Genomic DNA, 20,487 nt, shown 5'->3' with positions numbered 1-20,487 from the left:
GACTCACAGCACTGTGTTGGTCTCCTGCCACTGGGCTCTCTGCTGGTGCTCTTGAATGGATATGAGGCACTTCCTGCTCTGGACCATCCTGTGCCCTTGTGGGGGGTCGGGGTGGGGTGGGGAACCCAGCTTACTGGGCTGAAAACCTGCTGTGGTGCAATTTCCTTTGCCAGTGGCCCCCACCCTCCAGAGACTCGGGTGGGGGGCAAGAGCTAGAGAGGGGGTGCATGAGGTGGGGAGGAATGGCTTCCCTTGGCCCCTTATCAGGAGGCTTCCCCTTGATTTTCAGTATCAGTTCTGCCACACTCCCTAGAGTTGTCACAGGCTCCAGTTCATATGAGGGTGAATGCCTGGTCCTCCCAGTATGTAGTAGCTGGTGGTGACAGGAAATGCCAGGCTTGGGTCCCCTTCTGTTGAGTAGGCTGCTCTGCTGTTCCTCCAATCCTGGGGTCCCTCCCCAGCTCACCTTTCTCTTTTTGTCTTAGTTCAGTTCTGGTGGTCTCTAATTTACCACATCTTTATAGGAGGAGCAGAGAGACAAACTTGTGTCATCCTGTCCAAAGAGGAAGCTACTCAGGCACTGATGAAAGCCTTTTGTTTTCTGGAATGTCAGTGGTGTTGGCCAGGTGGTAGAGGTTGGCAGAACGGTGAAGACTTATGAAGGACTCAGCTAAGGCGATGAGAGAAAGGCCATAGGAAGAAGCAAGTTTTTTTTGTTGTTGTTGGTCATGACACAGCTTGTGAGATCTTAGTTCCCCCACAAGGGATTGAACCTGGGCCACAGCAGTGAAAGCACTGAGTCCTAATCACTGGGCCACTAGGGAATTCCCTGGAGGAGGCAACTTAGAAACTCTTAGGAGGTGAGGATGAAGATGGGTGTGGAGAAAAGGGACAAAGAAGAGGAGCTCCCCATCAGTGGATAGATGGACAGATCTCCAGCGACTGAGAGGGATGCAAGATGCAGGGGTTAGATTGGAACATAATGGGTCTGGTGCCTGGTGTGTTGGGGAGATGCCCAGCAGGCAGCCCCTGGCTCCATGGGCTCCGGGGTAGAGCCAACAGAAGACTGAGGATAGAGGAGCCTCCCCCACAACAATGGCCGTTCTGATTGCCTACCCCCGCCTCCGTCTAGCTCTGGAATGGTGACAATGTTCAACTGTCTCCCAGAGCCTGGCACGGGGCGGATGTTCGGTGAATCTGAGTGCAGGAGGGCCTGTGTGGAAGCAAGCGCGCATCTCTGGAAAGCTCAGGGAGGGTTTGCAACCTTGGGGGTGTGGCAGGGAGTCTTCTGAGAATGGAGGAAGGCAAGCTTCTCCATCTTCCTTCCATTGCCCAAGAGCTGAAGGATGGGACAGCACTGAGCTGCGGGGAACCCCGGGGACCAGTCAACCCGAGGCTCCGCTGGTGCTGCTTTCCCTGATGCGCTCCTGCCTGCCGGCTCTGGTTACCATAGAGCCAGGAGGCGGTTGCCACGGAGACCGACGTGCGAGGACCGACCAATCAGTGAAGAGCTGCGGCGCCAGCTCACCTTTTGGATGGAGGCACCGGGCTAGGATGAGGACCCCTGCCCAGGCAGCTGGGAGCCGGGTGTTCGAGCAGGGGACCTGTGGCGCCGCCACCCCCAAAGCGCCGGTCCCCCAGAATCCCCAACACCCTCCCCGGTCCCGCACCCCGAATTCTGACGACCTTCTGCCTCTTCCCGACCCGACTAATGGGTGATACCTCCGACTGGCCCTGAACCCCTCTCCCGTTAGTGGAGGGGAGGAGGGGGCCCAAGGGCTGGGATGCTGCGGGAAAGGCGGGGCCGCGGACCGCGGGAGAAGAGTGCAGTCGGGGTGGGGTATGGGGAGGGAGGGAGGGAGGCTGTCCCACCCCCTGCGCTCCCGGCACACCGCAGTGCCTGGCGCGCCCGCGCAAGCTCACTAGCTCACTCGGGGCGCTGGGCGGGCGGGGCGGCGCTGACGTCACCCACTGACCCCTTTCACCCCCCGGCCGAGGGGCGGTGGCCGCGCAGGCTCCGCGGGACGGACTCACGGACAGACAGGGGACGGAAGGACGGGCGTACGGCCAGGCCATGCCCGGGGAGGCTGCCCGCGCCGAGCTGCTGCTGCCGGAGGCGGGCGGGCCGGGACCCCGCACAGGTGAGGCCGCGGCGCGCTCTCCCTCCCGCTTGCGTGTGTCTCTGCCAACCCCTCTCTTCGTCCCTTCTCGTCTCTACCCCTCTCCCTCTCCGACCCTGTCCCTCTACCAGCTCCGTCCCATTTTCTCTTCGCGACCCCCTCCCCGCCCTCTCTCTGTTCCCGTCCCTTGTCCATCCCCGCACTGTCCCCTTCCTTGGTCCCCAGTCCTCGCCCAACGTAGCCCAACCCTGGCCCCTACTTAGGACCGCAGGGAAGGGCGGGGTGGATTAGATGTCCTCCGGGAGCCAAAAGCGACTTGAAGGCGTGAGCTTCCCGGCTCCCGTGGGCGGGCGTCCCCCGCCGCGCCCCATTGTGGGGGTGGCAATGGGCCTCACGGCCCCTGCAGCGTGGGTTGTCACCTGCACCCCAGCCACTGGGGATGCAGATTCTAGGGGCGCCTGCCCTCCCCACTCCCTACCCCCCTCCACCCCCCCTATGCTTGAGAGCTGCCTCCAAGCGGCTGGCGGCTGGCGGGTGACTGGTTCTGGCTCGGAGGGAGGAACAGGGCTGGAGCTGGAGCCTGGGGAAGCCCAAGGGCTGGAAGGTGGGAGGCCCTGGGGGAGCAAGGCCTGAGGAGCATCAGCCCTGTAGTGCAAGCCCAAATCCTTGGAGAGACTTAGGGAGCAAGCGTTGGAGGGGATCTGCCTTAGGCCCAGGAAGACCAGCCAGGATGGCCACTGGGCAGGAGGTCAGCCATGTGTGGCTCCGGGAGGGCCAAGGGCACTTTGCTGTGGGTGAGAAGTCCCCTGGCGATGAAACCCATACTGGGCCCAGGGGCCTGGCCTCCCTCTGGGTTCAGTAAAGTGGGTCGGGACTGTTTCTGCTCCAACTGTTTAACAACCTTGAATGAGGCACAAAAATCTCTGACCTTTGGCTTCCCTTCCTCTGTCTTCTTGGCGCCCAACCCCACCCTCAGCCTGCCTCAGGGTCCTGGAGTCCAGTGAGGGTGCGCAGGGGTACCCTACCAGGCCAATGCCAAGAGCCTGGTCTCCAGCACCCAGCCCCGCCAGCCACACCCACCTCCAGGGTTTAGGTGTTCATCACACTCCCATAGACCCAAAGGACCCCCTTCTCAGGACCCTCTGGCCACGCCAGCACCCCAGCAGTGTGGCCCAAGGGCCCAGGGTTCTGCCACTGCTGCAGCAGATGGGCAGAGCCTGGGGAGGGGGTTGCCCTAAGCTTCACCTCCACTTTGCAGACAGAATGCTGAAGCACAGGAGATGTACTTGTGGGTGGTCATGGGTGAACGTGGAAGCCTCCAGAGAAAATGGCCAGAGCTGGGCAGCCCCTATCCACTGCCATGGGACCCACACAAATGAGCCTCAGCTCTGTGAGGGTGGCTGCTGCTGGCAACTCAGTCGGATGCACTCGGAGTCCCAAGAGCCCACAGCCCCTCAGAGCTGCTTATGGGGCAGGGCGGGGCCCCTGTGTGCTCCACCATTGGCCATCACCGTGCCAGCAGTGAGCTGGGATGTCCTGCCTGAGGACAGCACACCGTGGCCCCTGCTTTCCCTCTTGCATGTGCCAACTCTAGAAACAGGGGTGGGGCAGCGGAGCCCAGTGAGACCCTGACAGGTTGTCCTCAGGTGTAGGCAGCAAAGAAAGGAGAGAGATGAGGCAGAGAAGCAAGACTCCCACTTCACAGCAAGTGTGAGATCTGGAATGTTCCAGAGCTGAGTGGAGAGCAGGCTTCCTGCTCCCTGGGGGCCCACTGACCTAGGAGGTCATGAGCAGACCTTTCCTGGCAAACCCGGCTGAGGCGGCACAGATTACGTGCATGGAGTCAGCAAGTTAGTGTCCTAAGAGACAGGAGCTGGTCTCATCTTTAACGAGCATCTTGGAGAAAAGCCAGACCCCAAGCTGCTCGCCACGGAAGAACTCTTGGAAATCATCCCTCAGGCACAGCAATACCCTTTCCTTCTCCTGACCTCGCTTTTCAGCGGACACTCACCCTCGTGGGCCCCCACTTCTGTGCTCAATTCTTGTCTGAGAGAGGGGCAGCTGCAGCCAGGGAGCTGCCTCTCAGGGAAGATGCCTGCCCTTCTCACGCCCTTCTGTCTCCACAGATCTGTCCTGTGATGCAGCTGAGGCTACCACCCCAAAGGGGGACCGGCTGGAGCACTGTGCCCTGACATCTGGGCCCAGCACCCTGGCTCTCACGTTCCTGCACGGCAAGCCTGGTGCCCGGCCCCCACCTGAGGGAGCCAGCTGGGATGCAGGGCCGGGCCGCGCCCCCTCAGCCTGGACAGTCCAGGCAGAGGGCGGCCCCAGTCCAGGGCCTGCTGAGGTTCGGCCTACTGAAGGTCCTCTCCCAGCCTCCCTGGAGCCCCGGATTGTCATGGGCGAGGAGACATGCCAGGCAGCCCCATTGCCCAGGGCAACCATGCCGGAGCTCAGGGACTGGGAGGGTGGGCATGCTAATTTGAACCCACCCCCCGAGTTCTGTTCTCAGGGTGACCCTCCTGTGCCTTTCCCCGCCCCAGACTCTGATTCCTACTTCACGCCTCCCTCCACCCCCACCAAGACAGCCTCCACCCTGCTCCCTGGCCCCGGGCCCCACAGGGACGCCCAGGATGCCCAGGCTGAGCTGGGGGACTCGCCGCCAGCCTCACCCACTGGCTCGTACATCACGGCAGATGGGGACAGCTGGGCCTCATCCCCATCCTGCTCCCTGAGCCTGCAGGCCCTGGCCGAAGGGCTGGATGTGCCCTCTGGCTGGGGCTTTTCTCCATCTGGATCTGTGGTCGATGAGAGGGAGCTGCCCCCTGCCGGGACCCCGGACAGCTCGTCCCCAGAGTCCAGCCTCTCAGCAGACAGCAGCTCTTCCTGGGGCCAGGAGGGCCACTTCTTCGAGCTGGACTTCTTGGCCAACGACCCGATGATCCCTGCTTACCTCCTGCCCTTCCAAGGCAGCCTGATTTTCCAGGTGGAGGCGGTGGAGGTGACACCCCTGCCCCACGAGGAGGAGGAAGTGGAGGAGGAGGAGCAAGAAGAGGAGCAGGAGGTCCCCCTCCCCAGAGGGGACCTAGCCGGGGAGGGCGAGGATGATAGCACATTCGCATCCTCCCTGCAGTCACTGTCCGACCTGTCCATCACTGAGGGCGTGGACGAGGCCTTCGCCTTCCGGGATGACACCTCGGCTGCCTCCTCTGACCCCGACTCGGCATCCTACACGGGGGTGGATGATGAGAGGCTGTACAGTGGAGAGCCCCACGCACAGCCCGCCACACTGCTCCAGGACAGCCCTGGGGAGGCTGCCTCCTGGGGCCCAGAGCTCGCTCTTGGGGTGTCCAAGGGAGAGGCTGGCCAGGCTGCCAAGAATCAGGAACCCATCTCCGAGATAATGAGGGTGGGTCCCGCTGCAGCCCAGGTGTCTTCTGCTATGGCCCCTCACATTCCACAGGAATCTCTGGACCTCACTGGGGTGAGCCCTCAGGCCCAGGGAGAAGAGCCAGGCTCCACCATGGGGCCAGTACCTGTTGCCCCAATCATGTCTCAGCCCCTGCAGGAGGGAGATACTGCTACTTTAGGCCCAGAGCCCTGGATTTTGAAGAGAGAAGCAGACCTCAACTCTCTACAAACCCTGAAGGAAGACACAGGCCAGGGGTTTGCCGCTGCAACCAGCCCTGAACCCCAGCCAGAAGTGGACCCAGCAGCATTCCCACCCTTTCAGGATGCAGGTATCCCCTGGGTCCAGGAATCTGCCTCCGAGACCAGCCCTGAGCCCCAGCTGGAAGAAGAGGAGCTGACAGCATCCTCACACCTGCTCCCCTTGGTCCAGGGATCTGCCTCAGCTGGCCCCAGAAGAGGAGCTGACAGCATCCTCACACCTGCTCCCCTTGGTCCAGGGATCTGCCTCTGAAGCTAGCCCAGAGCCCCAGTCAGAAGAAGATCTGACAGCATCCTTACCCCTGAAGGATGAAGGTCTCCCCTTGGTCCAGGGATCTGCCTCTGAAGCTAGTCCGGAGCTCCAGTCAGAAGAAGAAGATCTGACAGCATCCTCAACCCCGCAGGATGCAGGTCTCCCCTTGGTCCAGGGATCTGCCTCTGAAGCTAGCCCGGAGCTCCAGTCAGAAGAAAAAGATCTGACAGCATCCTCAACCCCGCAGGATGCAGGTCTCCCCTTGGTCCAGGGATCTGCCTCTGAAGCTAGCCCGGAGTCCCAGTCAGAAGAAGAAGATCTGACAGCATCCTCAACCCCTCAGGATGCAGGTCTCCCCTTGGTCCAGGGATCTGCCTCTGAAGCTAGCCCGGAGTCCCAGTCAGAAGAAGATCTGACAGCATCCTCAACCCCTCAGGATGCAGGTCTCCCCTTGGTCCAGGAATCTGCATCTGAGGTCAGCCCTGAGCCTCAGTCAGAAGAAGATCTAACAGCATCCTTACCCCTGAAAGATGAAAGTCTCCCCTTGGTCCAGGGATCTGCCTCTGAGGCCAGCCCAGAGCCCCAGTCAGAAGATCTGACAGCATCCTCAACCCCTCAGGATGCAGGTCTCCCCTTGGTCCAGGAATCTGCATCTGAGGTCAGCCCTGAGCCTCAGTCAGAAGAAGATCTAATAGCATCCTTACCCCTGAAAGATGAAAGTCTCCCCTTGGTCCAGGGATCTGCCTCTGAGGCCAGCCCAGAGCCCCAGTCAGAAGATCTGACAGCATCCTTACCCCTGAAGGATGAAGGTCTCCCCTTGGTCCAGGGATCTGCCTCTGAGGCCAGCCCAGAGCCCCAGTCAGAAGAGGACCTGACAGCCTCCCCACCCCTGCAGGACACAGATCTCCCCTTGGTCCAGGGATCTGTCTCTGAGGCCAGCCCTGAGCCCCAGTCAGAAGAAGATCTCACAGCCTCCCCACCCCTGCAGGATGCAGGTCTCCCCTTGGTCCAGGGATCTGCTTCCGATGCCAGCCCTGAGTCCCAGTCAGAAGATCTAAGAGCATCCTTACACCTGCAGGATGCTGGTCTCCGCTTGGTCCAGGGATCTGTCTCTGAGGTCAGCCCTGAGCCCCAATCAGAAGAAGAAGATCTCACAGCCTCCCCACCCCTGCAGGATGCAGGTCTCCCCTTGGTCCAAGGATCTGCTTCTGAGGCCAGCCCTGAGCCCCAGTCAGAAGAAGAGGAACTGACAGCATCCTTACCCCTGCAGGACACAGGTCTCCACTTGGTCCAGGGATCTGCCTCCAAGGCCAGCCCTGAGCTCCAGTCAGAAGAAGAAGTGACAGCATCCTCACCCCTGCAGGACACAGGTCTCCACTTGGTCCAGGGATCTGCCTCCAAGGCCAGCCCTGAACCCCAGTCAGAAGAAGAGGAGCTGACAGCCTCCCCACCCCTGCAGGACACAGGTCTCCCCTTGGTCCATGGATCTGCCTCTGAGGCCAGCCCTGAGCTCCAGTCAGAAGAAGTGACAGCATCCCCACCCCTGCAGGACACAGGTCTCCCCTTGGTCCAGGGATCTGCCTCCGATGCCAGCTCAGAGCCCCAGTCAGAAGAAGAGGAGCTGACAGCATCTTCGCATCTGCAGGACGCAGGTCTCCCCTTGGTCCAGGGATCTGTTTCTGAGGCCAGCACTGAGCCCCAGTCAGAAGAAGACGAGCTGACAGCATCCTTGCACCTGCAGGACACAGGTTTCTCCTTGGTCCAGGGATCTGCCTCCGATGCCAGCTCAGAGCCCCAGTCAGAAGAAGAGGAGCTGACAGCATCTTCGCATCTGCAGGACGCAGGTCTCCCCTTGGTCCATGGATCTGCCTCCGAGGCCAGCCCTGAGCTCCAGTCAGAAGAAGTGACAGCATCCCCACCCCTGCAGGACACAGGTCTCCCCTTGGTCCAGGGATCTGCCTCCGATGCCAGCTCAGAGCCCCAGTCAGAAGAGGAGCTGACAGCCTCCCCACCCCTGCAGGACGCAGGACTTCCCTTGGTCCAGGGATCTGCATCTAAGGTCAGCCCTGAGCCCCAGTCAGAAGAAGAAGACCTGACAGCCTCCCCACCCGTGAAGGATGCAGGTCTCCCCTTGGTCCAGGGATCTGCCTCCGATGCCAGCTCAGAGCCCCAGTCAGAAGAAGAGGAGCTGACAGCCTCCCCAACTCTGCAGGACGCAGGTCTCCCCTTGGTCCAGGGATCTGCATCTGAGGCCAGCTCAGAGCCCCACTCAGAAGAGGAGCTGACAGCCTCCCCACCCCTGCAGGATGAAGGTCTCCCCTTGGTCCAGGGATCTGCCTCCGATGCCAGCTCAGAGCCCCAGTCAGAAGAAGAGGAGCTGACAGCCTCCCCACCCCTGCAGGATGCAGGTCTCCCCTTGGTCCAGGGATCTGCCTCCGAGGCCAGCTCAGAGCCCCAGTCAGAAGAAGAGGAGCTGACAGCCTCCCCAACTCTGCAGGACGTAGGTCTCCCCTTGGTCCAGGGATCTGCATCTGAGGCCAGCTCAGAGCCCCACTCAGAAGAGGAGCTGACAGCCTCCCCACCCCTGCAGGACGCAGGTCTCCCCTTGGTCCAGGGATCTGCCTCCGAGGCCAGCTCAGAGCCCCAATCAGAAGAGGAGCTGACAGCCTCCCCACCCCTGCAGGATGCAGGTCTCCCCTTGGTCCAGGAATCTGCCTCCAAGGCCAGCTCAGAGCCCCAGTCAGAAGAAGAGGAGCTAACAGCCTCCCCAACTCTGCAGGACGCAGGTCTCCCCTTGGTCCAGGGATCTGCATCTGAGGCCAGCTCAGAGCCCCACTCAGAAGAGGAGCTGACAGCCTCCCCACCCCTGCAGGACGCAGGTCTCCCCTTGGTCCAGGGATCTGCCTCCGAGGCCAGCTCAGAGCCCCAATCAGAAGAGGGGCTGACAGCATCCCCAACTCTGCAGGATGCAGGTCTCCCCTTGGTCCAGGGATCTGCCTCCAAGGCCAGCCCTGAGCTCCAGTCAGAAGTGACAGCATCCCCACCCCTGCAGGTTGCTGGTCTCCCCTTGGTCCAGGGATCTGCCTCCGATGCCAGCTCAGAGCCCCAGTCAGAAGAAGAGGAGCTGACAGCATCTTCACATCTGCAGGACGCAGGTCTCCCCTTGGTCCAGGGATCTGCCTCCGAGGCCAGCCCTGAATCCCAGTCAGAAGAAGAAGATCTCACAGCCTCCTCACCCCTGAAGGACGCGGGTCTCCCCTTGGTCCAGGGATCAGCCTTCGAGGCCAGCCCGGAGCCCCACTCAGAAGAAGAAGATCTCACAGCCTCCCCACCCCTGCAGGACGCAGGTCTCCCCTTGGTCCAGGGATCAGCCTTCAAGGCCAGCCCGGAGCCCCACTCAGAAGAAGAAGATCTCACAGCCTCCCCACCCCTGCAGGACGCAGGTCTCCCCTTCGTCCAGGGATCAGCCTCCGAGGCCAGCTCAGAGCCCCAGTCAGAAGAGGAGCTGACAGCATTGCCAACTCTGCAGGACGCAGGTCTCCCCTTGGTCCAGGGATCTGCGTCCAAGGCCAGCCCTGAGCCCCAGTCAGAAGATCTCACAGCCTCACCACCCCTGCAGGACGCAGGTCTCCCCTTCGTCCAGGGATCAGCCTCCGAGACCAGCCCTGAGCCCCACTCAGAAGAGGAGCTGACAGCCTCCCCACCCCTGCAGGACACAGGTCTCCCCTTGGTCCAGGGATCAGCCTCTGAGGCCAGCCTGGAGCCCCACTCAGAAGAGGAGCTGACAGCCTCCTCACCCCTGCAGGATGCAGGTCTCCCCTTGGTCCAGGGATCAGCCTTCGAGGCCAGCCCAGAGCCCCACTCAGAAGAAGAGGAGCTGATAGCCTTCCCGCCCCAGCAGGATGCAGGTCTCCCCTCCAGTCAAGTATCTGCCACCAGTGCCAGCCCTCAAGCCCTGATGACTGACACAGGCTGTACCCAAAAGACAGAGCCCACAACCACTGCAGCCCATAGGAAAGGAAGAAAGACCCTGGGACTGAGGCCAGCGCCTGAGGAAAGAGACCCAGACCACACTGGAGGATCAGACTCTCTGGCCTTGGATCAGATACATCTGGGTGGCCCAGACCTACCTGCAGATGCTCGGACACCCTTGGAGGGAGATGCAGGCCCCTCCAAGCCTGCCACAGAGATCCCAGACACACCTAAGCCTTTCACAGCCGCCCAAGGTCCCCCAAAGCCTGACTCCAGCGGGGAGGAAGTAGCCGAGGGCATTTTGGCACCTGAGCAGGAAGCCTGTCATGATATCTGTGCACATGGGGGTGATGGAGCTGAGTCCAGCTCACCCCCAAAGGTGGCCCTGGGGGTTGAGCACCAGGGGCATGAGGCCCTAAAGCCAGTGGTTCATGGCCCAGGGGTGTGTCCTACTGCCAGCCTAGAGGTTGGCCAGTTGGGGCCCCCAAGCCCAGTGGAGGAGGGAAGGGCCACTCTTGGGCACAGGCTTCCCATGGCTGTGGGCTCAGAGGCTGGGCTGGGCTCCTGCTCACAGTCTCCTTCAAGAGCTGTGCCCAGGCTGGGAGGGCACTGTGCCAAAGATCCTGCCCCAACATCTCCACTGCCCTTGAGGCAGCCAAAGCCTGTGCTGGGCCCGGGCAAGGGAGAGCAGGCTCAGGCAGCACTTGGAGTCCTTGGCCCCTCCCCACTGCAGCCTCCAGAAAGCCCCATAGGGGGCCTGCCCAGTGCACCCCAAGACAGGATCCAGGGCCCTGAGCCCCCTGCTCCTGGTATCCTCATGGAGGCAGTCCCAACCCCCCTGGCATCCCCTGCCCCCTGCCCTTGCCGGGGCCCCCGGGAAGACTTGGTGGAGGGCGCGGAGCCCCTGGGTTCTCCGAGCCACCCACCACTTCGGCCAAGAGCCCAGCGGGCGGTGGCCGCCTCCTCAGGGATCACAAACCCCCCTGGGGCTGGGCAGGTCAGCCTCCCACCCCACCCCACCCTCCTCAGCCCCAAGGCAGCCCCCAAGAGGGGTACCCATGCCAAAGACCCGGCCTCGAGGCTCTCGCCCCCTCGCCAAGTGCCTCCTGGCTCTGGGCCCCGGAGCCCAGCCGGCCCTCGAGGGCTCCCAGCCACCGAGCAGCAGGATGACGGTGACAGTTTGGAGGAAGGTGAGTGGGATGCAGGCGACAGCACTGTCCTGAGCCAGGGACCCAGGGGGCAGAGGGCTGGGCAGGGATGCCAGAGCTGCTCGCCCCGTGCCCCTGTCCAGAAGGGCAGGCCATCCTCACACTCCCCTTCCTCAGACTCACCCCGCGCTCTGGGCTCCGGCCAGCACTCGGACAGCCACGGGGAGTCGTCAGCTGAGCTGGAGGAGCAGGACCTCCCAGGACCACAGACTGCACAGTGCCCAGCCCAGGTGCCCAAAAAGCCAGGTTGTGAGCCCAGGGGAGGACTCCGTGCCCTGCCCTCGGGTGCTCAGACCCCCTTTCTTCTCCAGGCACCAGCCGGCAGCGGGAGCGAGGAGACGGTTGCCAAAGCCAAGCAGAGTCGCAGTGAGAAGAAGGCCCGAAAGGTGTGCTGGGCACCCAGCTGGGACTCTGCTCCCTCCAGGAGGGGCCAGGCTGGCCAGACAACCCCAGCCACCCCAAGAGTGGGGCTGGCAGCGTAAGGGGACCCTTTCCCACCCCACAGCTTATGAATCCCATCGATGGGGGCCCTGGGATAAAGGGAGTAACTGAATGCCTTGGGTGAAGTAACTGGGGCCGGGCTGTCAGTTCAAACAGACACAGCCTGAGTCCGACGTTCTATTTGCTCACATGGGGAGCCACCTGGGAGGCTCCACAGAGGGTGGGTGGCGGAAACCCTTGTGTCCCTGGCGTTTCCCCTGGACTTGCTCCTCTCCCCCAACCCGACTGGGAACTTTGGGGCCCATGCCCAGGTCTGAGACCATTGTGCTTCCAGGCGATGTCCAAGCTGGGCTTACGACAGATCCAGGGGGTCACCAGGATCACCATCCAGAAGTCCAAGAACATCCTCTTTGTCATTGCCAAGCCCGATGTCTTTAAGAGCCCAGCCTCAGACACCTACGTGGTCTTCGGCGAGGCCAAGGTCTGAGCGGCTGGCCACGGGCGCGGGGAGGGGGTCTGGGGCGTGGGCTCAGCTGACAGCTGACCTCTGTACTGCAGATCGAGGACCTGTCGCAGCAGGTGCACAGAGCTGCGGCTGAGAAGTTCAAAGTGCCCTCGGAGCCCTCCGCCCTGGTGCCCGAGTCAGCACCTGGGCCGAGGGTGAGACCCGAGTGCGAGGAGGAGGAGGAGGAGGAAGACGAGGAGGAGGTGAGGCCAACGGGCCCACAGCTCAGTCTTGTGGAGGGGAGCAGTTTTGCCTGGGGGCCTCTCACTGGGGGAGGGGGCCACTCCAGCACCTCCCTGCATATCCCGCTCCAGGTGGATGAGGCAGGACTGGAGCTGCGGGACATTGAGCTGGTGATGGCGCAGGCCAACGTGTCAAGGGCCAAGGCTGTGCGGGCCCTGAGGGACAACCAGAGTGACATCGTCAACGCCATCATGGTGAGTGGCTGGCCCCTTCGCAAATGCCCTGCTGCTGTCTCTGCCAGGGCCTGTCCCTCAACATGACCCTCTCCTTCTACAATTCTCACAGGAGCTGACAATGTAGTTGCTGACCAGACCCGGCTCCACCCCTGCCCCCTAGCTCTGCTGCTCAATAAAGTGGTGTCCCTTCATCGCCTCTCTGCTCCTCCAGCGCAGGCTCTGGCTAAATGGATTGCAGGAGGTGTGCAGACACTTCCTGAAGCCACACAGGTCCTAAGGAGGGTGGTGGTCCCTCCCCCACGTCCCAGGGAATCCACCTTGCCCAGGGATTGTGGGCAGTCCAGTCACTTGGCTGTGGCCCAAATCATGGGCCTGGGAATGGCAGTTTCTGGAAGGAACTCCCCAGATGCAGGGGCCCCCGAGCTGGAAGAGCTGTGGGAAGTAGTGTCTGCTAAGGTGAGCAGCACTTAATCTCCCGAAGTTCCTGGCCCCCCGCTGTGGCCCAACTCTAGGAGTCACCACCTCTCCCTGTCCTCTCTCTCCTACAAAGTCCAGGGAGCCGCAGGGTGGGGGTGACGTCCCAGGACAAAAGAGGGAGACCACTGAGTGCAGGACCACGTGTGGGTGGAGCCCCTGGAGAAGAGGAGCAGTTCCTGACCATCACAGAAGGCTCAGGGGACACAAGGTCCCCACTGTTCACAAGCACAGGGTGGGCTATGGAAGGGATGGCCCCTGGCCCACGTGGCCATCTTTAGCTGTTCCAGATGCTTCCAGGGCAGGTTGATTCACACACTCACCTAGAGACGGCATCTACCAACTGTCTCCCTTAGCTCTGCCCAGCCCAGGCCCACAACCAGCACCTGGTCCGCCAGGGCCAGAATGAGGTCTGAGATCTCTCCTCCAGTCCTGCCCCTTGTCAGCAGGGAGGGAGCCTAGGGGACTGCAGACCCCTGCCTGGTTCCCACAGAGCTGGACAGCGAGCCCACATCTCTGCCCTCCCTCCCGGGGGCCCACCGGGGCTTCTTGCATATGCAGTCAGGAGCCTCGAGGTGCGGTATCTTGGGGGTGAGGAAGGAGTCCCAGAGCTGGGCCTCCCCGCGCCTGCACTGCAGTGCCCAGGCCCCAGCCTCCAGGCAGATGGCCCTGAGGTCACCCCCATGGCCTCCCCACGTCCCAAGGGCACAGGAGGGGCCCCACCCAGGGGGGACCAAGGCCACAGGGTTTGACTGGCCCCCACTGGCCTCCCTGATGAGAGGGACCCTGGGCTCCAAGATGCTATGCTCTCAGGGTGGGGATGGCACTTCTGGTAAAGGCGTGGTGTGCAGGTTTGCTGTGAACCACCCTGACGGTGAATGTGGCCTGAGGTCATGGGCTCAGGTGAAGGGCTAGAGGACAGCGAGCCCCTCCGAGAGCCCAGTGCTCATGTCCACGTGTGCTCAAGACACCTGCTCCCTGCCCTGTGTCCACAAACCCCAATCAGGCCCTCCCTGTAGGTGTCGGGCACAGGTGCTCAGTCCACTGTGCCCAGCCAGGGCATGTGGGTCTGAGACAGAGGCCAGAGTGGAGTCCCCAGCTCTTGTCCCACTGGAGCAGAAACACAATGGCAACCAGAGATAAATTATTCACATTGCAGTAAACTTCTTTTAAGGTCTCTGAGAGTTTCAATAGAAACGTCGTGTGCAAAATGACAGCTGTCCAGGGTCTGGCTGACAGGACCCCCTCCCGAGGCAGGGTGGCATGCAGGTGGGTGCGGCTTGACTTTCTGCCCCAGCACGGGGGTGCCTCCTTCACAGTAGAGCCACCTATGTCCGGGGCCCAGGAGGGCGACTGGCAGGGGCCCGGGCACCATCAGGCCGAGTCCTGATCCATGCTGCAACCCAGCGCCTCGATGTCATTGCTGATGTCCGAGATCATGCGGTCCCACTCATCCCCCTCTGAGGGCACGGACTGGTCGTCAGAGCTGCCCGCGGCCCTGTTCCCGTTGGAGGTGGAGGTGGAGGTGGAGCTTGTGGCCCGGCGGTACCTGCCGAAGCTGTCCGTGATGATCCCACGGCCATCCTTCACCCCAATGGTCTCCAAGAAGTTCTCGAAGTGCTGGCTGTCTTTCTCAGGGATGAAAGGCCGCAGACCTGCAGACACATGGCCCACGTGACCCTGAGCCAAGCCTCTTGCTGAAAGCACACATGTGCCTGTCCCAGGGGGCCCATGGCCTGGATAAACCCACCCCACCCACACCATGTGTCTGCCCCAGTCCTGACAGGTGCTGTGGACTGGCCCTGCCTTGGCAACAGGGCTGGTGCAGGCCAGAAGCCACACTCTTACATCACTGCCCTTGGTCCTCAGGAAAGCCCCACTTCACAGGCTTCCAAACACAGGAGATGAGAGGGTGCAGGGGAGGCTGACACAGGGCTCCAAGCACCAGGCCCCACTGCCCAGCTCCCAAGTGACCACCTACTTCCTGGAAAGTAGGTGTGAGAACACCTACTCTGATGTGAGAACAATATGAAACAGGCCTTGGACCCCAGGCTTAGCTGTTGGCTGACTCCAAGGGGCCTGTGGGGTCAGCAAGAGATCAGACTGGATGCAGGTCTGCACTTGACCCTTCACCTCCACCCCACCCCATCAGCATAGCACCCTCCTTGGATTGTCGGGGGCAGAGCCCAGGACCTGGGAGCCTCCACCAGCCATGTTCTCTGGGATCAGCACAGGGAAAGCAGTCGCTCCACTGTGCTTGTGCATGTGGACACACATCCAGGGCTGTGTCTGGCTGGCTGTGGCAGGCACTGAGTACCCGGCCGCCCTGCTGACTCTGCAGGCTCTGCTCTCGGGGCCTCAGCTAAAGCTGCTTTTCCCTGTGCTGATCACAGGGAATGGTGTCATCACTCCTCCGCCCAGCAAGTTCCTGCCCACTCCTCCAAACCTGTCCCTGCACCAACTTCCTCTGAAGAGCCTCCCTCAGCCCTTACCGGGCAGTACAGTGGCCACCTCACCCCGAGTCTGGCTCCCAAGGGGCCCCTCCTGCTTCCCTGGGGGCAGGGTCCCCAGAGCCACTGGGAAGCGCCATCGGAAGAACCACTCGGCTTGCTGGCTGGCTGGCCTCCACCCCTAAGGGAGCCCACCCACCCCGCGCTCACCGAGCAGCAGGAACTTGCGGCTGTCCCCATAGAGCTGCCGCAGGTTGATGCAGAACTCGTGCACCGAGGCGCCGTCACGGTATTCGTGCAGCAGCGCTGCAAACTGCTGGATCTCCTGCGACGACAGCTTGGTGCGCAGCTGCCGAGAGAGCGGGACCGCGTGGGGAGGTGACTGGCGATGCCTCCACCCTGCCCACACCCAGCCTGACCCCTGCAGGAGGGCCAGCAGGAGGGAGAACCCCACACCAGCCCCGAGGTCCCCACACCAGCAGAGAGTGCCTCGGAGACCAGCCTACACCATCTGCTTTAACCTGCCACCTGGCTGGCCACCAGGTGGCTGGGTGGAGGCTGCATGTCTGACACCACTGCCAGGAGCCACCGAATTGCACACAGAGCCCAGAGTGATATTCGGTGTACTGACCAAGTTTTTAATGACGTGAAGTCGAGGGACAGGGGAAAAGTCTGCTGAGCAATAACAAGGCCCATCTGGCCCTTCCATGGTAGCACCCCATGCTACCATTCACCACCAGGGACCCAGAGACAGGTCTGTGGTTCAGCCCCAGAGGCCAGAGCAGCCCCAAGCTCAGGCCTTGGCCACCTCGCGCTCTTTCCAAAAACTGACCTGGTAGGAAAGACTTCAAGGCCCAGTTGTAAACAAGGCATCCACGCTCCCCCCAGCTCCACCCACGGGGAAGCAAGCCTTCCTCCCATCTCTTCCAGGGAGCTCCTAGCCTGAAGGCACTGCACACAGGCCTGCTGGCGGGGCCAGCGTCTTCTGACCTTGGTGGGCGAGTGGCAGGCGGCGTACCGTGAGCATGTAGTCCTGCAGAAGCTCCGCAGCCGTGGCACTCAGCTCACTCTCGCTGACTGTCTTGGCGTGGGGTGCCGTCTGCATGCAGAAGGACAAGGGCGAGACGCCGCCTGCATGTGCACACTCGGGGAAGGAGCTGCAAGGCGCAAGCCAAGTCATGGGTGGGCGGCCCCCTAGCCCTGCCCCAGGCCTCACCCTCACCCCGGGATTCAGTGAGAGCCAGGGGCTGAAACAAAGAGGAGGCCTGTCATGGAGGAGGTGCTCGGGCAAAGACAGAGAAGGACATGTGCAGGGAAGGACCCAGAAGGGGCCAGCAGCCTAGCAGGGTCTCAGTGGAGCAGTGACATCACTAGTGTGACCCGGAGGAGCCCATTCACTGGAAGACTCCTGAAACTGGGGAAGGAAGGTGGGGCCATGCAGCTGTGTGGGCAACGCTGAGACCCAGGTGGGGGTACTCACAAAGTGCTGGCTTCCGTCTCATATGGCTCCTTCATGTCCACCTTTGTGGAAGAGTCATCTGTGTGGAAATGCAGAACACAGAAGCTTCTGGTTATCTGAGGGAGGGGGCCCTGAGCCCAGTATTCACATGCTAAGCAGAAGAGGCCGAGCCCTGGTGGTGGGGAGCCGCCCAGACCCCTGGGGTGCACCCTTTGGGCTGCACCCACACCTTCTTCTCCTGAGATGCACCACCTGCCGTGGGTCTGGACAGGAGCCAGGACGATGCTCTGGTCCCCAGAAGATGTGCCAAGTGGTGGGGCTGAAGCAGGCTCCCCAGTGGCCAGAACGAGAGAAGCTTCATCAGCAGACAGTGAACATCCCTATGTCTACTTTGTGAAAACTCATTCAGCTGTACACTTTCGATTTGTGTGTATCTTTTAGTAAAACAGTTTATTATAAAAACAAACGCAAGGGCCAAAGCAATCACACTAAAGCTGAATGTTTAAATATAGCTCAATAAACCACCTGCTGCCCACTGGGGCCTCAACCTTCCCACCTGCCCATGAGGACAGACTACCAGCCTCACCAGGCTATCTTTGTGGGGCTGCAAGCAGCTCCAGCACAAACAGCGAGACGAGGACGCAGCCAGGGAACCAGCCCTTTCTCAGAGAGCCCCTGCAGCTTCGTGTTTACACGCAGAGGGTTCTGCGCTGTTCACAGGATGTGTGAGTCGCAGTGAAGGGAGTGGGGCTGGACTCCTCTCCACAGAGAGACCAGGGGCCTCCAGCCCTGGAGGCCACCGCTGAACTGTCTCCAATATCTTTCTTCCTGTTCCCCTGACTGACAGAAGCCACAGATCCTCAGTAAACTATTTATTTGAAAAGTAGATGCTCCGGTGTTTAGAAGACTGAGCTTCAGTGGGCTACGTGTAAACTAAGTGTGCTGTGAGCTTACAATTCCCAGAACAGTCCTCTAGCTCCGAGCGCCAGTCCCCCTGCATTGCTTTTGGGCTCTTTGCTCTTCCTGCCGCCGCCCCCACCCTGCCCTGGGCAGCCTGCACCTGGGAAGGGGCCCCACACCCATGGTGGGGCCTCACTTCTAAGTTTGGTACAGTGACTTTAGCCACCTGTGGTTCCAGAGTAAGTGTTCTTGGCCCCCAGAGTTACGCAGGAAGCCACCAGGGGGCCTAAAGGAGGGAGCTGGGGGGAACACGTGAACAGTGAAGTCTGGAAACGAAGGGTGTTGACTCAAAGTCCGCCCTGGATGGTGGCCACCCAGGTGCTATTCTGCCAGGAGCTTGCAGCAAAGCCCTGGTGGGAAGGGGAGAGGGAGCTCAGCTGCTCACGTACCACTGTGAAGGGATAGGTGGTGGGTGGGTGTCGAGGCCCCATCAAATATGGCTCTGTCCAGGAAGTCAATGGTGGACTCCGTGTACACGATCTGGAAGACCTGGCCAAGCAGGGAGCACAGCTCTTCCGCGGCGACCTGCCAATTGAGGACAAGGCTGAGCCTTCCAGGTCACTTCCTAGGCATCCGACACCTCACTTGCAGAACGAACACCTAGAACCAGGGCCCACTGTCTCCCACTGCCCACTAGGGCCGCGAGGATGCCAGCCACACCCCGGAGGCTCTCTGGACCCGCAGGAGCGTCACCTCTGGCCCTCCTCCTCCACTGCTCTTCCACCCACAGCCATCTCAGCACTCGTGCCAGCCTCAGGAAAAGGGCAGAGAGCAGACAGCACCTGAGCCAGTTCACATGGACAGCATTCTGACACGTATGCTGTCAACGCGGGTCCCATCTGGGAAGGCTCTTCCCCCGAGACAGGGGACAACATCTGGAGGAGCTCCCAGTGGGGACAAGCCAAGGAGGCGGCCCCAGAAGGAAGAACTACTCAGGTGGAAGGTGGGCAGAGATGAGGAGGAGGGATACTGATCAGAGGCTGCCAAGACCACCATCCGTGTTTTGGTCTTACTAAAGGCGTGAAAATTAAACAGAAGGCAATCAAGGGGCTCCCTGAGGCTGGCAGCTCTATGGTGGGCTCAAGCCACTCCCCCAGAGTCTTCCCCAATGTCACAGCTTGGTGTGAAAACAACAGCCCCCACATGGGGGAGGGAAAGGGGGGTGCCAACCAAGAGAAGAAGGAACTAGCATGGAGATATCAGACTGGGACTCAGTGGGACCTGGGTCAGGTGGTGGGCAGGGCTTGGGCTAGAATGGGTAGAGCCTGGTCAAGCTATTGGTGGGGCTGAGTCAGGATATGGGTGGGGATGGGCAGGCCCTGGGTCCCAGGTGCCAACCCTGCTCACCTTGCTCTCCGCGGCCAGGATCACCAGGCAGCATGCCTCCACAGGCCCCACTCCACTCTCCGACAGGGAGCCTGTGGTGAGGCCTCGGGAACTTTCTGCACACAAACTCTGGCTGGGGGAGATGCCAGGATCCTGGGCTGGGAAATCAACACCATGGCAGGTTAGGGCCCATGTGGGAGCTCAACGGCAGGCTCTGGGCAGCCCCTACCTGACTCAGGTGGGGACAGATCGAACCAGGCAAGCCCCCGCCCTCATCTTCCCTTCACAAGAGCACCCTTCCCTGCCACTGCCCACTCAAAACCACCACCTTAACATGACTGTCTAGCTTCTCTGCCAAAGACAGAGTGAATATCTCAGACTGAAACTGCGAATATTTAGCTGCTTCTGATCTTCACAAAAGAAGGTATTCACAGAGTTCTACTGACAGTCTTAAGACACAATCCTGACAGGAGATGAGGAAACTGAGGCAGAGGGGGCAGAGGGCTGGGTCTGAGGGTGCATGAGAGGCAGAGCCCAGGTTGGGATCTAGCCATGAGAGCACCCACCTATTCGTTAACACTACACACTGCCTCCTCACACACAAGGTCTCGTAGGATGTGTGGGGGATTCCTGAGGCAGGAAGTGGGGGCTGTGGCCCAGGGCTCCAGGCACATCCACAGAGACACACCCGGGAGCAGGAAGTGCCAGGGAAGGCTGGAGCTCCCCTGATGCCAGGATATCTCAGGGCAAGCCCAGCCCAGCAGGAAGACCACCCATAGCTCAGACAGTGCTGAGAGAGAGGACCCCAGCTAGGAACAGCCAGACTCTGGGTGTATGGGCTGGCAAAGACCAGGGCTCTGTAGGGCAAGGCTGCTGGTACCCCATGTGGAGGCTGAGCCCCATGAATCTCACTGTTAGAACATGACTGTACCATCCCACCGGAGAAGGCAATGGCAACCCACTCCAGTACTCTTGCCTGGAAAACCCCATGGACAGAGGAACCTGGTAGGCTGCAGTCCATGGGGTCACTAAGAGTTGGACATGACTGAGCGACTTCACTTTCACTTTTCACTTTCATGCATTGGAGAAGGAAATGGCAACCCACTCCAGTGTTCTTGCCTGGAGAATCCTAGGGACGGGGGAGCCTGGTGGGCTGCCGTCTATGGGGTCGCACAGAGTCGGACACGACTGAAGCGACTTAGCAGCAGCAGCAGCAGTACCATCCCACAGC

General features: G+C 61.1%; 2 protein-coding genes across 9 annotated transcripts in view; one reads left to right on the top strand and one right to left on the bottom strand.

The window, feature by feature from the left end:
• The first annotated feature begins 1,985 nt into the window (after positions 1-1,985).
• Positions 1,986-12,686, top strand: NACAD (NAC alpha domain containing). The gene is made up of 8 exons (XM_070368848.1): positions 1,986-2,141; positions 4,247-5,955; positions 5,990-11,204; positions 11,340-11,452; positions 11,534-11,608; positions 11,998-12,144; positions 12,222-12,371; positions 12,483-12,686. The coding sequence occupies exons 1-8, from the start codon at positions 2,075-2,077 to the stop codon at positions 12,669-12,671; spliced, it is 7,665 nt and encodes a 2,554-aa protein (XP_070224949.1). The 5' UTR covers positions 1,986-2,074; the 3' UTR covers positions 12,672-12,686.
• CCM2 (CCM2 scaffold protein) overlaps positions 11,827-20,487 on the bottom strand; it is a 55,855-nt gene continuing 47,194 nt past the window's right edge. For all 8 annotated transcript variants that reach the window (XM_070369400.1, XM_070369399.1, XM_070369401.1 and 5 more), the window contains 6 exons: positions 19,278-19,414; positions 18,320-18,455; positions 16,992-17,049; positions 16,530-16,668; positions 15,722-15,860; positions 11,827-14,716 (listed from right to left, as the gene is read on the bottom strand). In XM_070369400.1, coding sequence (XP_070225501.1) covers positions 14,436-14,716; positions 15,722-15,860; positions 16,530-16,668; positions 16,992-17,049; positions 18,320-18,455; positions 19,278-19,414 — 890 coding nt within the window. In that variant the 3' untranslated portion in view covers positions 11,827-14,435. The remainder of the gene's footprint in view (positions 14,717-15,721; positions 15,861-16,529; positions 16,669-16,991; positions 17,050-18,319; positions 18,456-19,277; positions 19,415-20,487) is intronic.

Source organism: Bos mutus, chromosome 4 (genome assembly GCF_027580195.1).
Source record: "Bos mutus isolate GX-2022 chromosome 4, NWIPB_WYAK_1.1, whole genome shotgun sequence".
Lineage (NCBI taxonomy): Eukaryota > Metazoa > Chordata > Mammalia > Artiodactyla > Bovidae > Bos > Bos mutus.
The sequence above is the reverse complement of the archived record's forward strand: the minus strand, read 5'-3'. Positions and strand labels throughout refer to the sequence as shown.

What these genes read in the sequence shown, in the direction of transcription:
- NACAD (XM_070368848.1), top strand. Translation starts at nt 2,075, where the DNA reads ATGCCCGGGGAGGCTGCCCGCGCCGAGCTGCTGCTGCCGGAGGCGGGC. An exon ending in CGGGCCGGGACCCCGCACAG is followed by an intron (nt 2,142 to 4,246) that starts GTGAGGCCGCGG and finishes CTGTCTCCACAG; the next exon opens with ATCTGTCCTGTGATGCAGCT. An exon ending in TGGTCTTCGGCGAGGCCAAG is followed by an intron (nt 12,145 to 12,221) that starts GTCTGAGCGGCT and finishes TCTGTACTGCAG; the next exon opens with ATCGAGGACCTGTCGCAGCA.